Source organism: Nematostella vectensis, chromosome 15, assembly GCF_932526225.1.
Source record: "Nematostella vectensis chromosome 15, jaNemVect1.1, whole genome shotgun sequence".
Taxonomy (NCBI): domain Eukaryota; kingdom Metazoa; phylum Cnidaria; class Anthozoa; order Actiniaria; family Edwardsiidae; genus Nematostella; species Nematostella vectensis.
This window is the reverse complement of record NC_064048.1, coordinates 5,872,572-5,890,689: the sequence shown is the minus strand read 5'-3', so window position 1 is coordinate 5,890,689 and position 18,118 is coordinate 5,872,572. Positions and strand designations below refer to the sequence as shown.

The 18,118-nt window shown below is 36.7% G+C and overlaps 1 protein-coding gene across 6 annotated transcripts in view; it reads left to right on the top strand.

Annotated features, from left to right (window-relative positions):
* The first annotated feature begins 1,271 nt into the window (after positions 1-1,271).
* The window catches only part of LOC5511371 (paladin), a 33,993-nt gene continuing 17,146 nt past the window's right edge, over positions 1,272-18,118 (top strand). For 2 of the 6 annotated variants that reach the window (XM_032380723.2, XM_048722335.1), the window contains exons 1-2: positions 1,272-1,447; positions 11,610-12,040. In XM_032380723.2, the coding sequence (XP_032236614.2) occupies positions 1,402-1,447; positions 11,610-12,040 (477 nt within the window). In that variant the 5' untranslated portion in view covers positions 1,272-1,401. Of the gene's footprint in view, positions 1,448-4,612; positions 5,213-7,568; positions 7,840-11,424; positions 11,526-11,609; positions 12,041-18,118 lie in introns of those variants that run through there. The other 4 variants (XM_048722336.1, XM_032380724.2, XM_032380725.2 and 1 more) reach the window with 4 other exon arrangements.

The window sequence follows — 18,118 nt, the reverse complement described above, 5'->3', positions numbered from 1 at the left end:
GTGCTCAAGTAACTCCCTATCAATATACGGTGTCGGCCGCGAGTTAGAAGAGCAAAACGCGGGAAAAATTAGACGCAGGGTTCCCGTGAGTGTAAATGCAAAAACACTAAAAACTAAATAATTGTAAGTTTTGATGCAACTTTCGGGGTTTTATTAAGTATGTGGCATTCTCGGATAGTGCTAAAATTTATTCTTGTATAATTATTTCACTGAGGTGGCGTTTTGCTAAGTAATTGCAAATTGTGCTGGCACCACGGGCAGGCGACACACAGGGTATTCGCGCGATGACCAAAAAAACTGAGTCACAGTTTTATACCATTTCTCTATACCTATGGAGCTCCGCTGGCTCCGCTACAAATGACGATAAAGTTTCATGAGGATTGCAGATCAGACTTTATGAGTTTTGCAATGGTCACATGCACAGTAATGGTCTCTTGTCAAATATGAAGTGCGCGGCACCAGAGACCTTAATCGTGACACTTGAAACTCACTTCGAGACACTTTATAACTCATGCCATTATGTCAAGTATAACGTCGGCAACTTGTTTTTTGTACCATGAAAATCCAACAAAGCGTATTTTTGAGAAACGAAGTTCTTTAATTGCTTTACCATGAAAATGTAGGCAGGAGAATATTCAAATAAACAATAGACTTTCGTTGCGTTTCAAGTTCTTCCGCTGGATGTAATTCATTTCCTTTCCAAATCCCTTTTTTTTCCACATGAATTTCTCACATGACAAAGCCATTTTTCACCTTGCTTGCACGTTATGAAATGCAAGCAAGCCAAGCATTTTGTAGAAAATCTTCTTATTTCCTTTTCGAGTCCTTTTAAAAACGCTCAGAAAACAAACGAAAAAACAAACGCGTCTTTTAAGAATAATTGTCTTTAATAGATCTCTGTGGAATTAATTTCCTTTCCAAATCTCTCCCGCTTTAGATGAATTTTTCACACTACATAAGCCACCAAAAATACCGTCGACCTTGATTACAGGCAATGAATAAAAACAAGAAAATAAATAAACAAAAACAAGCAGGCGACTTTTCATAAAATTTAAAATATTCCTTCCAGTGACTTTTCAAGTCCTTCTATTCAGTAAAATTCATTTACCGTCCGAATCTCTTTCCCTTCACGTGAATTTGTCACACGACAAAGCAACCTAAAGTGTCCATCTTGCTTGCACTCTCGACCAATCAGCGAGCACGCACGTCAAATTCATCCCTTCAATCGTCAGAACATTATTCTAATTTAGCATGTTTACATTCAAATCATAACTGAAAGTTCTCACAACATCAAAACCACCTGGAGTCGTTCACATTTAGAAGTGAGAGTTTGACAGTTTTCTGCCTTTCTCGCTCAAACGATGCTCGCATCTCTGGCGACGTTTAAGTGTTTGGTGTAGTATGTCTGGTATTAACTGGTTTGGAAATCTCATGAGAGAAATGTTGCGTAAGTATACAATGAACAACGATTGTGAGCAGTTACTTTCAATGGTAATTTTATTTTTAACATCGAAACATTAAATAACATAGTTTTTAATTGAAATATTCTTCATGTAAATAATTGATGACTTTTCGATTTTTAAAGGTGGCGTTTTCCGTGTAAATATTCCGAAATTTAATGGGGATTTACTTTTCTTCTGTATGGTGCATTTATATGATTGATTAACATCTCATTATTAGGCGAGTGGATAATTTTCTGTGGTATTTAAAGCTAGGAAATATTTGTTTAATTACCAGTAAAATGAAAACCATTTATACTACAGAAGAAAACTTTTGGTAACTGGTTTAAATTTATCCGTCCGAGAAAGCAAAATAAAGTGGAAATCGTGTAATCTTTCATGGCTCAAAATTGCACATTTACACAAAACTTTAATTTTGATCGTATCTATTGCATTAATTCGATTGGAATTCTCTTTCAAATGGGTCCCCTTTGGTGGCAAAATGCAAGTAATAACCCGCTTTAAGAGCCTGCGTATTCTCCTTGTTTAAATAATGGTAGACATGGATTTAGGCTCTGTAGGCTTGAATAGCCTCTTTGTGAAATAATATGGCAAGATAATAAGCGAATCATCTGAATTTAAATCGTTACAACTGTCGCCAACGATTTTTGCCCTTGACAAAAACTTCGTCGAAAATCATACCTTTTTTATGTGATAAATATGACTATGCATCCTAACCCTATCCTCCAGGCAAAACCGGGCTAAGGGCGCCTAATAAAATGGTGTTATTGTCACATAATTGATTTTTGGATAGCATTATAAGTCAATGTCCAATTTCTGTCAGCATTTTTCCTAACATTATTCTAGTTTTCTAAGACTACGCAATGATTTCTAAAAAAATCAAAGGCTCTGAGAACCAACTCGTGAATGCAAATGTATTTTCCTAGTTATTTTCTTGTGTACATAACAGATATACAGGCAGTGAACAAAGCATGAACACATCCAAGATGCTGAGAGTACATAAAAAAATTCCTTATACCCTTTTCTTTTTCTTTTCGATGTCATGACACAGCACGAACAGTATAATTAATTATTATTATAAAAAGTAAAGCTAGATTAACGTGGCATTCCTGAGTTCACCAGTAACTAAAATTATTTTTATTACAATAGGTATCGTAATGATCGAAGAGCTTTTTGCTAGAATGTCAAGTTTTAGCATATTCTTTCCGGAAACAAAATAATCACGAATCACGGAAATGATCACGCTACTGTCAGGCAATGTGTTTTATGCATGTTAACATTCTAGAAAGGCGCAAAATCGTTATTCGATTAAGAAGCGGGGGCCATGTGTTTGTAAGAGTTTTGTTTGATATTTAGTTTAGTTGATTGGGAAGAATTGTGAAAAATTAATTTGTGGAAATCTATCTTCTTCTATTTTGTCCTTCGAACAGATGCTTTTTTCTTAGTACCCTCCTGCCACCAGAGACCCAGCTAACAGAACCTTTACCTTATGTTTCTCTGACTTAAAGGTCACAGATTTACTAGTCGCTCTTTGAGCACAAATTCCAACAAACAACGCCGCAAAAACCAAGAGACGCAAATCGGCAAGTACTAAAGGAAAGAAAAATAAAAGAAATAAAAGTTTTGCTAGCATTTTACTTGTTTTGTTTGCAAAATAACAACTTGAATTACACAGAAGATCGATTGATGTCGGTGACGTAGGCGCATGCGCCACTCAACCCACAGACTTTTCTGAAAATACTCTATATACTTTGGGGCTATGCATACAAATCACCGTAGCGGTCACAGGTCGATGGCAAAGCCATTTTATAGTACTAAGCTTTAACCGGAAGTTGAACACCGGAAGTTTACAGGAGGACCTAAGGATTGCTGTGTTGTAAAAGCAAAGAAAGACCATAAAAAGGTTACGGATTAGTGATCCAATGATCCAATGATGGAGTGTCGTCGGATAACTCGTACATGCTTCACATTCCCGAGTCAAAAAACCTGATTGCATGATGATTTCTTAGAAAAACACATTTGACCGACTTGTTGTTCGCCTTGCGTAACCGTCTTTCGGTTCGACGTTTGGTAAATGCAGTCTCTGAGGGACGCCCAGCACTCTTCGACGTTGTTGTTGGTAAAGTGGATGTGCTCCAGCTTGTCTAGGTCTTCCCACAACTTTTGCTTAATAGGCTCCGATTGTAGTTTGGTTGTGTCTAGCCTCTTTGGGGTTTTCTTGCCTTGTGGACGCCTGGGGGATTGAATGCGGAAGTTGATCTTTGATAGTATCAGTCTGTGATCCGTCTAGCAATCTGCTCCACACATTGCTTTGGTCACCCTGATGTCTTGTCCGTCCTTGGTGCGAGTGATGACATAGTCTATGAGGTGCCAATGCTTGGGACGGGGATGCATCCACGATGTTCTCTCGCGTAGGGGGAGGCGGAAGACAGTGTTGGTGATTAGTAGACTGTGTTCAGCGCATGTTCTTAGCAGCTGGAGACCGTTGCTGTTGCAGTTGCCAACTCCGTTTCTTCCTAGCACACAGTCCCAGGTTTTGTGGTCAGTGCCCACTCTGGCATTGAAGTCGCCGAGCAGAAGAAGCTTGTCCTGGTCAGGTACGCTTTTCAGTAGGTTGTCCAGGTCTCCGTAGAACCTGTCTTTGGTCTCGTCGGGATTAGTCATGGTCGGTGCATATGCGCTGATGATCGTTGCATATTGTTTGGTGGATATGGGGATCCGTGTGGTCATGAGACGATCATTGGTGCCTTTTGGTGGACTGGAGAGTTGCTTCACTAGAGGGGTTCTCACAGCGAATCCAACTCCCGACTCACGTCTATCTTCTTTACTGCGTCCACTCCAGAAGAAGGTGTAGCCAGCGCCAGTTTCTGTGAGCTGACCCTCATCTGTAAATTTTGTCTCACTCAAAGCCGCAATGTCGATGCTGTATCTGGCGAGTTCTTGGGCGATGAGAGCAGTTCTGCGTTCTGGTCTGTCAGCTTGGGGGTTGTCCAACAGGGTTCTGACATTCCAGGATCCGATCGTCAGGGGTGTAGTTTTCTTTTTCTTCTGTGTTTTTCGACCGCAGGTATGAGATCTCCGTCATCCGCGGTAAGCTGATCAGAGGTGGGTGTGATAGGCAATGTTTGAGGCACCTTTTCTAGCCCAGTCCTCATGCCAGGGAGGTGAGCAGTGAGGGTCCTGAAGAGGGCTGCTCAGTCGTTCAGAGAGCTGCCGAGCTCCATCTCTGTCACAGTCCAGATGAAGAACGACCCTATGGCCTGAACCGCCTACGTGCATGTTTACAACTACAGCTTCCAGTGTATTCACACCTGCTGCTTCGTTGTTCGTCCAACCCCGCAGGACTTTGAGGGTGATGTCATGACTTGCGTGTGACTTGGATTATAGTGAGGAAGACTTGAGCAGCATCGTCCTCACTCTCTCTTCCGTTCCTATCCGTATCCAGTGGCAAGACAGCTAGTCGAGACGGCTGGAGATAGGTAGGATGTAGTGGATGGCCATCAGTGCTGTGTGCCGCACTATGCTCTTAGCGCATTCCACAATGCGTTGCCGGAAGTCACCTTCATGAACGTTTCACCAATGTGGTTCGTCCGCACAATCCGCTGAGATCTAGGCTTCACACGCTAGGGCTGGCATGCCCAGGACGCACCAAGAACCAAGGTCCCTGGCCCCTCACCTGGTTTAGCCCGCCTGTCGAAGCGGTTTACCGGGGTGTTGGCCGCTGCGCATGATACAGCTGCTTGGGGCCACAGGTGAGAGTTGAGTGCCTAGTAGAGACCAGGGCAAGCAAACTAAACTATAGACCAGACTACAGACTAGCTACAGGGTACGACAGTCTACTTGCTGAGGTACTGCTCTACTAAAGGCACCCCATACACCACTACAGACAATATAAAAGCGAAAAAATATAGGTAATAGGGGTTGGATATTGTTTTTTATTTTTGAAAAGAAAATTATCTTGTAAGTATGTAATGTAAATGTAGTTATGATAATGTTAAAAAAGTTGCAGTATCTTTGAAAAGACTAAATACACAGAGTATAAAGACAAGAAAGGTCTTTAGCAATATATGACAGGGTAATATTTGTCAGCCTTTCTTAAATATCTCAACGCAGTCAATAAAGTATAGAGAGAACAAAATATATCAAAGGATGTGTTATGCTCAAATTGTTTGATTAGACCACGAATTCTCAAAGCAAACTCTAGAAACTAGAATTTTCTAATAGAGAGGAAATGCTGCGACAGTGATATACAGGTGCTTCAGTGTTGTTCCAACGCTACATGCAGCCAGCTAAGCTTGAAATTTTAGAAAGTAGCTAGATTTGAATAGCTGGCACAATCTTAAATTTTATTTGGGATTGTTAAATTCCTTGCGCCCGTGGTCTTACCCCTGCTATTTCCTCTTGTATCTGTCATTTTTAAACAAAAACAAAGCTGGCGGCAGCTTATCGTATCGTGCTGAGTTTTTCTTTGCTAAAAAATACCAATAAACGTAAGGTAGGCTAATTGTTAGAGGGTTTGGCAGTATATTAGTCTTTATTCTTTTATCGAGAGTCATGATTGGTAGGAATTAGATTTTTTTGGCATATCCATTTTCCTATTTGGTCAGTTTTAAAAATAACACAACAGCCTGGAGTTATGAACAAAACCATTTAATAATCTGTTTTGATTGTTTCACAACTTTTTCTGCAAAAAAATTATGGCTTTATTCGTAAGCTAAATAATTTGCTTTTTGTTGTTGTTATTTTGCCGCTAAAAGCCTGAGCGCGCGCTAGTTTGCCACTCTGAAAGTCACGTGATCTCTTAGCGCAAGTCCCCTATTCATAGATCCGACGCGCGCACGAATATCCAATCAGAAAGCAGAAAATAGAAGCCAGCGAAGTGCAACCCAAATGTCCCACAAAAGTCCCACAAATTGTACAACATGTCGGATGAGGTCTGTGAATCCTGCTCGGGTTTTTCTAAAATAAAGACGTTCATAGGGGTTTTCCTGCGACTTGGGAAATAAAACACGGTCACCTAACATGATGGATACTTGATTTGTTGTCCAAGCTTGGTGAAAATCTTGTAGAGAAGCATAGAAATAGATTATTACAAGTTTGGTTGATGAATGGAAACGGCACGAATCCAGCTCGAAATACGAAAACTTGGAAACGATAAGATAAAAGCGGTGCTCTCTTCGGTAGGTACTATGGGTTTATGTGCTTTTTAAAGCTATTTTTGTCAACTTGCAGTGATGAGTGCGGGGAAAAGTAGATGAGAATGCCAAATTCGCTGTTTAACCTGACTTTTAACTATTAGTTTTATCGGCAAACGTCAAGATTTAAGGCAATAAAACAAACGACAGTCTCATTCTTACATGTAATTGAAGTAACCAAGGATAAAATCAAACACAAGTTTTACGGTAGGACTTACACTGTTCTTGTACTTATATGGTTTGTTTGCTTTTTGTTTTTCGTTTCTTCGCAGGAATGTTACGTCTTTTTCTGCAATTTGAGTCCCAACTCTACACTCAAAGTGGCTGGTCAAAGAAAACAGGGCTAGCACTTTCTAGGCTGACCGAAAAATGCTTATTTGCTTGTCCAGATTCGCAAAAAAATATCTCAAACCAATCTTTTTTGCCGTCGATTGCCGACTTTTTGTGGGACATTTGTGGGACCACATGGCTGTTATTGCATCATCTCTTTCCTGATTGGCTATTCGTGCGCGCGTGATTGACATGTCGGATCTATGAATCAAGTTGACTTATGTAAGTTTTTTTAGTGGCAAATTCGCGCCAACATCACAGAAATGTCAGCGCTTGTAAGCCAGAGAGTGACAAAGAAATAAAATACTTCAATGACAATAAGCCCTTTTTGACAAAGGAAAATAAGCTCAAACGCTGAATAAGTTTTTTTTTTTTTTTGTGGCTGTTTTGGCGCCAAAAACCGGAGCGCGCGCGTTACCACCCAAAAAGCTACGTGACCTCTTAGTGCTTGTCGCATATTGATAGCTATGTCATGAACGACGATTTGCGCATATTTGCTTTACATCCTTTTTATTTTGGTGACCATTTTTCTATAATCAATAAAGTGTCATTCTATGATGGTGGTGCCTTTCACTTTCCTTGTCCATTTCCAAGTGGTTTTCCCGTCAATACAATACGATCAAAAAGGAGCCAAGGTTTCACGGTAAAGTGCAGGAAAATGATTGGTCCACAGACCATTAGCTCGAGGCTAAGCAGACTCATTTAAAATTAAGATCCGCCACGATTTGAACTTTTGCGATAACTAATGCATCCTTTAGCTGTGAACACGGCAATTTTCAAATGTTACACGAGAATTCTGCCTGAATGAAATATAACTAAGACAGCACACAGCAAGCGATATGCTACCCTGAAAGGTAAGTAGGGAGGATGAAGGATATAACCCAAAAAACTGTCTTTGTGTGTGCATGTCAAATAGGGACTTTTGGATTAAAAGGAAAAAAAATAAAATACTTTTTATTTATCTAATAGCTCCAAACCTTTTTTGTAAAAAAATAAATCAAAACCCTTTTGTCTTAATTATAATTGGAAAAATTCACTCAAGGCCATTTGTCATGACATCGTCGCAATCATTTCGCAGACAGAATAAATCCCTCTGTAAAATAAGCCTTTTTCTGATTTCGAATTGGCAGCTATCATCATCTGAACATATTCTATTACTCATCCCAGTGATAAGTAAGTGTATTTTACTGAAGTATATTTTGAAAGTGGAAGAGTAGATAATGTGTGCTAATATTACCCCACTTTCACAATGCTCAACATGAAAAGAAACGAAAGGCTCTGGAACCGCAAGCAAAAGCATTTTCACCAAACAGCGTATTGGGCATCATAGAGAATGAAGAATGGGTCGAAAATGACAAGGAATTTTGGATATAAGAGAGTCTTTTTTCTCGCGGTGAATTAGCTATTTTTTATGAAAAGAAAACTAAACAAAATGCTTCAAACTTAGTGTCTTTATATGCTTATTCATCATAGATACAGGTCAATTTTATCCTTTTCATCTTGGTTCATGTCATGTGTTTATCCTTATTACACTTACCCCGTCCCGAGTGTCTTCTGGGTAAATTTTAAAACGAGAGATATAATATTGTTAAATACCCCAGAAAACCTTAAAATGAGATTGCATGCTTCCATTAGTTAAACATTTTATTTAACTTCTTCTCTTCTTCTCTTCTCCTCTTATTTCTTTTTTTGTCTTTTAGTGTCCTTTTTATTTACTCCATATTTCTCATTGTTTGAGTCTACCAGATGAATTACAAACTGTATTGCAAACGGAAGTAGTCGAGTTAATCCGGCGGAAACGTTAATATAATGGGAGAACATGACAAATTTTATCTTTAAGTCGTCTGTTGTGAGATACATCTCTTTTTAGGGATTCATCTTTTAGTTTCGCCTTTTATCTGTACAAACAAGAGACAGTATTCTATCAAAATATTTTGTATTTTTTTAAGAAGCATTTTTTGTGCGTTTTTAACTTATTAAATTTCGTTGAAATCTATAACTGCAGAGAAACTAAAACCTGTGAATAAATTTGATGCGTGTTCAAGTTGAATATCTGGCAAAGGTTTTAACTCGTTGGGCTATCAGAATATCAGATATCATTCATTAATTTAGCTGACTTATTATGGTAGCATAGGAAAGGCTTTACTAATATCAATAATACACGAGTAAATTGCCATTCCTGATGATAATGCCATTAAGTTGCGTCTTGCACTAAAAGATTATTTGTGTTTTCGTGCTAATGAGAAACCTCCCTGGTGATCAAAAAAGGTTTTACCAAACATGGTTTAATTAAACGGCATAATTGATCCTAATATTTCTGATTAAGGCGATTAATTTCTAAAAGATGCAAACCTCATTCATAACCGAGATAGTTCATCATCTCGCAACTAGGAAACGCTGTAGGTCTTTCCCTTTTTTAATAAAATATTGAGCAGGTTTCGACATCAGTCTGATAAGCTTGAGTGCTTAAGTCTAATGCCTTCATTGAACATATTTTAGTGGCAGAGAAGGCCCCCAAGTAAGCCATTAAGAAATAAAAAAAGGTCTTCGATGATATTGAATAATAATTTTCTCATATTTGGCCTTGTTTTTAATAACCTAGGCTGCAACATCTTGTTGGGATTCAAACCATTACTGGAAGCAAATTTAGGTAATATCTTTTAAAACTTTTGAAGAGTTCATGTGGAGAAATTAACAAAAATGTAAGACAAATTTTTATACTTCCTTTCCATACAGATGTCGTAACTGCTTTTCCAAAACACTAAGTGATGTTTTGCCGCGACTCGGTATTTTGCAAGAGAGTAAAAGGGCGGCGTGATTTGCCTATTTGGAAACTGCACTTGACACTCAGTTCTTTGATTCTGATTCGTCTACATTTAACACGTGACGAGGCCCTTGCGCGATTTAGAAAAACATCAACAATGACTTGGTGATCACTATGCAAAGTAATTTGTATAGAGGTGGTTTTCTTTTCTTTTTCGAGGCGACGGCTGTACGTAGGCTATGTACAAATTAGAGTTATATTCTAGTGAAGGCTTCTCACCGCATATTCGTTCGTAGACCAAACACCGTTTATCATCTCTTCAGTTCGTATAGGAAAAAGACCTCTGTATTAAACTACAGCAACATATGTACTCTACAATTTGTCTGATTCAAGCGTAATCGCAAATTCCAATATATATTTCCAAAATATATTTTTTTTAATACTGTTGTTAAAGTAGTAAAGAGGTCATCGGTCACTTGGCTAGAGGTGTGTATCGAGAGTGGCCACTAAAAAACAGAGGTTCCGCTTTAATAGGAATAATAAACATTGATCTTCCGAAAGTTAACTTTGATGCCAAAACTACGCCAGCCTCGTTTCTGTGCGCACCAGCTGTGCACGTGGGCAGAGAAGACACACATCACGTGACCAAGAAAGAAGCGCCATCTTGGAATCTACCACCTGGGAGACTTTTGGGCTCTTGAAACCTGATTCAACTTGCTTATTTTTCTTATTCATTTTTTTCTTTTTTTCCATTTTTTTGCCTACTCTTAGAAATCTGTAAACATGCATAGTTTTGAGTAATTTTGTTGATATTGGTTCTAAAATTTCAGCTTATATATTTGATGAGCCTTTTTTCTGCAAAGTTGAAGTGCAGTATAGTAGTTTTGTCCGAAGCGAAAAGCAATTACCAGATTCATGAAACACATTTAGGAAGCATAAGGCAAGAGCCAGGAAATGTGAAATGAACCAAACAATCAAAACACAGAGCAACTCATTTAGAGCCGACAATCAGTTAGCTTTATATATTTTAACTTTTTTTACATTCGATTTTTTTTTAATTGATGCGTTCAGAAAGTGAAATTTAGATTGCTCATTTGACTTTTTAAAGCCCTAGTATTATTAACGTCAGAGAATGATTTACGTCAGAGATAACGATGACATCTTAGACCAAATTATTAAAACATCATTTGAGTTCTTAAACAATTGTTTTAGAAATGCTATCCATTGGTTAATGAGTAAGATAAAAGACAATCTGCAGACTTAATAGCTAGGACAGCTCGAGGACAGCTGCTTTCTTTCAATACCGGACTTACTTTTAACTATTTCAAATGCAAACGTATTGATTTTAGTAAACAAAGTAACCTTAAAAGGGATTATTCTATGTCTAGATCTGCTACCTGGGTTCTGAGTTTCTTGTACTTATTTTTATATAACAGGACGTAATGTTTGTTTTATTTCTTATTTTCCAGGCAGTTTAAATATTTTTAAACAAGAGATTACCTTCGCAATTAGAAAAAAATAAATAAAAAATAAACCCTAAGCAACGAGGCGTATGATTCATATTAGATTTTATAAAAAAAAATAAGCACCCAATATTGAAATCCAATTTGATCATTTTAAAAAAAATCTCACCTGCTGCACCCGATTGGTTTCCCTGCCATTTTATGATTGGTCGACTATAAATGACCTCGCGCTGTTATTGGCGCGTTCCATGTCAGAAGTTGACAGTAGGCAGGAAAGAGTAGGATACGGTAACCGAGTACTTCAAACGAACAGGCGAGCGCTGTGTTTTTGTTTTCCGTTGACATGGATGCATTTGAATATAGATTCACGATTTTAAACAGAATTTTGTGATTTTAGGAGCTTTTAGATGCTTCGATATGGGATCGGCAGCTTCTACTGTTGCTTCGCCACCAGGCTCCCATCATAACATTCAACAATCGGCGGAGAATTCCCCGATAAACTCTGCGCACCGAACAAGAAAAGCCTCATCTGTTCCCAAAAAACAATCGAATGGATTCATCGTACTGAGCTACGCACCAACTCACACACCCCTTGTGCGAAAACGAGGGCGAATTAAGACAGGCTTTCCAGAGCACGGACTCATACAAGATAAATACTTTCTTATAAAAGATCAATTCAAGGGAATCGATCGACTAGACACACTGAAGAAATATGGCGCGCCAAATTTTCGCAAAGCAAGTGGTTCGTATCCCGTTTACGGCATGGGTCAACCATCGAGGGACGGCCTAGCAGTTGTGATAGAGGAGTTAATATGCAGGGGACATAAGGTAAGACTTTAACTAGTCTATTGACAAGGATCATTAGCATACTACACGACCTCTTCTATCTCTCTTATCATGTTGTGAAGCCCCTAAGTGTTGAAATACAACCTGTAGAAAGATGCAACAGTTGTTTTGCTGTTCTATTTCATTATTTTAAGCTATAATGGGCACTGTGTCGTTCGGAGAGTGTGGTCTATTTAAAATGTGTTGGTGCTCACGTAATCTCGTTAGGTCTGGTGTAGATGTTATCGCTTCTTCAACAATAGTTTGAGCCCTCGTTTTGGAAATTTAGTTTAAACGCACGGTGCTGTTGAAATGCTAAAGAGTTTATAAACTAAAGTGGAACTTACATTCAAAGTGCAATTATTTGTTTGTCAAAATCCAGTCAGCTCGGTCATTTTAGGGACATGGTAAAACCAATACAACAGTCTAACTATTCTGTCACGCTAAATTGATGTAGAATTTTAAGGCTTCTTCCCCATGCCATCACGGCCCAGTTGGTGTTAATTTTAATGTAATTGGTTTTAAATGATTTCTGCTACAATAATATCAGCTTCGATTAAAATAATGTTTGCAATTCTCATCTTGAGTCTCCAACAACCTACATTTTTAACGTTGCATGCTCGAAAATAAGTATTACGTCATAATGGCCTACTCTTGCCTCTTTTTTTTTTCTTTCTCTGTCATTCAAATTGAAACAAAGAAATTGAAAAACGTCTTAACTGCGACTATTGATTTAATCGGGAAACCCTTTGATAATTTCAATTGACCATGAAGTGGATAATTTTGTACTGAATTTTTTTAAGTATATAGTATATAGCGTCCCAATAGCCATTGTTTATCTTGTTTATTATGCTTCTTTTATTTGTTAAAAATACCCTGGTCAAACAATGCTTTGTTACCGTTTGTTACGCTTTAATTTAAATATTGTGTTACCGGGTAAAAAGAAACACATTTGAATATAACCGTAGCTGTCACCAGCAGGACATTATATTTCTGTTTGTTGACAGGTTTACTACAAAATAAAAAACAATATATTTGCGATAAAAGTACGTGATGGATAAGATAAAGGTAATTTGCGTGTCTTCAGCATTGGTTTTCTCTTTTTCTTTCTTTCTTTTTCTCTCTTTCCTTTTGTATAAATGCTAGAAATAGACACGGTCCCAATGTGGCTGGATTATCTTCCTCCACTCGTTGTCATGGCAACAATAGTGTTTTCAATTTCTGGCAATAGCCCTGAACACTACTGTGTGTAAGGAGGAAGTTACTGAAAAAAAATCTTAACTAGATTCCTCGATTGCGGGAATAGTGTAAACGTCTTTGCGAATGCTGTGAACATTTAACTTCTTAAGGTTCTCGCGGTTTCGCATTGAATTTATATTTTCTGTATTTTGTAGCCAATGTTTTATACTTCTTTTTAGCACTTGTCAATCATGGGAAATGGGAAGTGAAGCGCAATTAACAAGGGAGGTGCTACATAAAAAAATAATAAAAAATAAAAACGTTATTGAAAACGTTAGTTATCGTTACTCAGACTTATATTAATCGCAATTTTTTTTTTCGATTTTTTAAATGTCTATATTTAGTACTTATTCATGTTTGCCTTTTGTTATTACCCCTTTACGCATTTGCCATTATTTTCCGTAAACCCAAAACAAGCGCTATATTAACTATCATAGGCTCTTGAGTCGAGAACAATATTGAACATGAATAAAAGCTTCAAACAACGTCACAGGAGGATAGTTTTACACTTCTTTCTCAGATTATTATTATTATTATTATTATTATTATTATTATTATTATTATTATTATTATTATTATTATTATTATTATTATTATTATTATTATTATTATTATTATTATTATTATTATTATTATTATTATTATTATTATTATTATTATTATTATTTATATTATTATTTAAGATATTAATTTCGATTTTTTCTCGCTTGAGTTTTTTTTTTTTTTATAATTACTGTTACCATATCCGAATGACAAGAATTTAATATTGTAAAAAGCTCGCGATCCGGAAGCATGTCTTGTTTTGTATATAACATCAGCAATATAATTTCGTGATAAAATTGCTAAATGCTAGATGAAAAAGATTGCAGTGACATATAATAATATCCCTATCCCACACAGTCCCTTTAATGCGGGATTTTATTTGGAAAAGCACCGTTTTTGTTTGTGCAGCTGTCTTTGCTTGTCTCTTCTTTTATTGAATTTTATGCTTAAATTTTTCACCTTTTACCCTAGATTCTAAAGACAGTATTCTTTATTTAGAGTTTCGGGTCCGAGGATCAGTTGGGGTACTTTTGGGGATCATTTCGGGTCCTGGGATCGGTTCGGGTCCTGGGATCATTTCGGGTCCTGTACAGATCAGGCTGACAGAGCAAAACCTCGTTACCAAAAGTATGTGTACAGGTATTAAAAATTCCAAATTCATCAAAAGTTCTTGCAATTTGATCGCCGGATATGGCTTAAAATGTGCAAGCTGCAACTTTGAAATATAATTACTCTTGAACGAAACTAGATATCAAAATTTAAAGACACACTATTGTTAACAAGCATGTGCTGATTTTTCACTCAAGGAGTGTGGTACCTTTCTTCCAAAGACACCTTATATCGTTTTGTGTTTTACTGCCATTTTTTCAACAGTTTTACTCTTAAGCAATAAATAACAAAATTTGATACCTGGTTTGTATAGTTTGGATAAAAATGTACACGAGTATCATTTTTTTTTCGAGACCAAGTCGCGAAACTGTACAATTCTAGACAATTGCGCCAAACATGCGAATAAACAAACGAGAATAACATAGGTGCATCATGCGAAAAGCGGTGCGCACAAACAATGAGTCTTTCACCTGTTTTCGGCCTTTTAAATGATTTCTGCTACAATAATATCAGCTTCGATTAAAATAATATTTGTAATTCTCATCTTGAGACTCCAGCAACCTACATTTTTAACGTTGCATGCTCGAAAATAAGTTTTACTTCATAATCACCTATCTCGTGCCTCTTTTTTTTCTTTCTCTGTCATTCAAATTAAAACAAAGAAATTGAAAAACATCTTAACTGCGACTATTGATTTAATCGGGAAACCCTGTGATAATTTCAATTGACCATGAAGTGGATAAATTTGTACTGAATTTTTTAAGTATATAGTATATAGCGTCCCAGTAGCCATCGTTTATCTTGTTTATTATGCTTCTTTTATTTGTTAAAAATACCCTGGTCAAACAATGCTTTGTTATCGTTTGTTACGCTTTAATTAAAATATTGTGTTACCGGGTAAAAAGAAACACATTTGAATATAACCGTAGCTGTCACCAGCAGGACATTATATTTCTGTTTGTTGACAGGTTTACTACAAAATAAAAAACAATATCTTTGCGATAAAAGTACGTGATGGATAAGATAAAGGTAATTTGCGTGTCTTCAGCCATTGCTTTTCTCTTATTGTTTCTTTGTTTTTCTCTCTCTCCTTTTGTATAAATGCTAGAAATAGACACGGTCCCAATGTGGCTGGATTATCTTCCTCCACTCGTTGTCATGGCAACAATAGTGCTGTCAATTTCTGGCAATAGCCCTGAACACTACTGTGTGTAAGGAGGAAGTTACTGAAAAAAATCTTAACTAGATTCCTCGAATGCGGGAATAGTGTAAACGTCTTTGCGAATGCTGTGAACATTTAACTTCTTAAGGTTCTCGCGGTTTCGCATTGAATTTATATTTTCTGTATTTTGTAGCCAGAGTTTTATACTTATTTTTAGCACTTGTCAATCATGAGAAATGGGAAGTGAAGCGCAATTAACAAGGGAGGTGCTACATAAAAAATAATAAAAAATAAAAACGTTATTGAAAACGTTAGTTATCGTTACTCAGACTTATATTAATCGCAATTTTTTTTTCGATTTTTTAAATGTCTATATTTAGTACTTATTCATGTTTGCCTTTAGTTATTACCCCTTTACGCATTTGCCATTCTTTTCCGTAAACCCAAAACAAGCGCTATATTAACTATCATAGGCTCTTGAGTCGAGAACAATATTGAACATGAATAAAAGCTTCAAACAACGTCACAGGAGGATAGTTTTACACTTCTTTCTCAGATTATTATTATTATTATTATTATTATTATTTAAGATATTAATTTCGATTTTTTCTCGCTTGAGTTTTTTTTTTTTTTTATAATTACTGTTACCATATTCGAATGACAAGAATTTAATATTGTAAAAAGCTCGCGATCCGGAAGCATGTTTTGTATATAGCATCAGCAATATAATTTCGTGATAAAACTGCTAAATGCTAGATGAAAAAGATTGCAGTGACATATAATAATATCCCTATCCCTGACAGTCCCTTTTATGCGGGATTTTATTTGGAAAAGCACCGTTTTTGTTTGTGCAGCTGTCTTTGCTTGTCTGTTCTTTTATTGAATTTTATGCTTAAATTTTTCACCTTTTACCCTAGATTCTAAAGACAGTATTCTTTATTTAGAGTTTCGGGTCCGAGGATCAGTTGGGGTACTTTTGGGGATCATTTCGGGTCCTGGGATCGTTTCGGGTCCTGGGATCATTTCGGGTCCTGTACAGATCAGGCTGACAGAGCAAAACCTCGTTACCAAAAGTATGTGTACAGGTATTGAAAATTCCAAATTCATCAAAAGTTCTTGCAATTTGATCGCCGGATATGGCTTAAAATTTGCAAGCTGCAACTTTGAAATATAATTACTCTTGAACGAAACTAGATATCAAAATTTAAACACACACTATTGTTAACAAGCATGTGCTGATTAAAATAAGTCATTAAGTTTCAATTTTTCACTCAAGGAGTGTGGTACCTTTCTTCCAAAGACACCTTATATCGTTTTGTGTTTTACTGCCATTTTTTCAACAGTTTTACTCTTAAGCAATAAATAACAAAATTTGATACCTGGTTTGTATAGTTTGGATAAAAATGTACACGAGTATCATTTTTTTTTCGAGACCAAGTCGCGAAACTGTACAATTCTAGACAATTGCGCCAAACATGCGAATAAACAAACGAGAATAACATAGGTGCATCATGCGAAAAGCGGTGCGCACAAACAATGAGTCTTTCACCTGTTTTCGGCCTTTTAAATGATTTCTGCTACAATAATATCAGCTTCGATTAAAATAATATTTGTAATTCTCATCTTGAGTCTCCAGCAACCTACATTTTTAACGTTGCATGCTCGAAAATAAGTTTTCTTCATAACCACCTATCTCGTGCCTCTTTTTTTTCTTTCTCTGTCATTCCAATTGAAACAAAGAAATTGAAAAACATCTTAACTGCGACTATTGATTTAATCGGGAAACCCTGTGATAATTTCAATTGACCATGAAGTGGATAAATTTGTACTGAATTTTTTAAGATAGTATATAGCGTCCCAGTAGCCATCGTTTATCTTGTTTATTATGCTTCTTTTATTTGTTAAAAATACCCTGGTCAAACAATGCTTTGTTATCGTTTGTTACGCTTTAATTAAAATATTGTGTTACCGGGTAAAAAGAAACACATTTGAATATAACCGTAGCTGTCACCAGCAGGACATTATATTTCTGTTTGTTGACAGGTTTACTACAAAATAAAAAACAATATATTTGCGATGAAAGTACGTGATGGATAAGATAAAGGTAATTTGCGTGTCTTCAGCCATTGCTTTTCTCTTATTGTTTCTTTGTTTTTCTCTCTCTCCTTTTGTATAAATGCTAGAAATAGACACGGTCCCAATGTGGCTGGATTATCTTCCTCCACTCGTTGTCATGGCAACAATAGTGCTTTCAAATTTCTGGTAATAGCCCTGAACACTACTGTGTGTAAGGAGGAAGTTACTGAAAAAAATCTTAACTAGATTCCTCGAATGCGGGAATAGTGTAAACGTCTTTGCAAATGCTGTGAACATTTAACTTCTTAAGGTTCTCGCGGTTTCGCATTGAATTTATATTTTCTGTATTTTGTAGCCAGAGTTTTATACTTCTTTTTAGCACTTGTCAATCATGGGAAATAGGAAGTGAAGCGCAATTAACAAGGGAGGTGCTACATAAAAAAATCATAAAA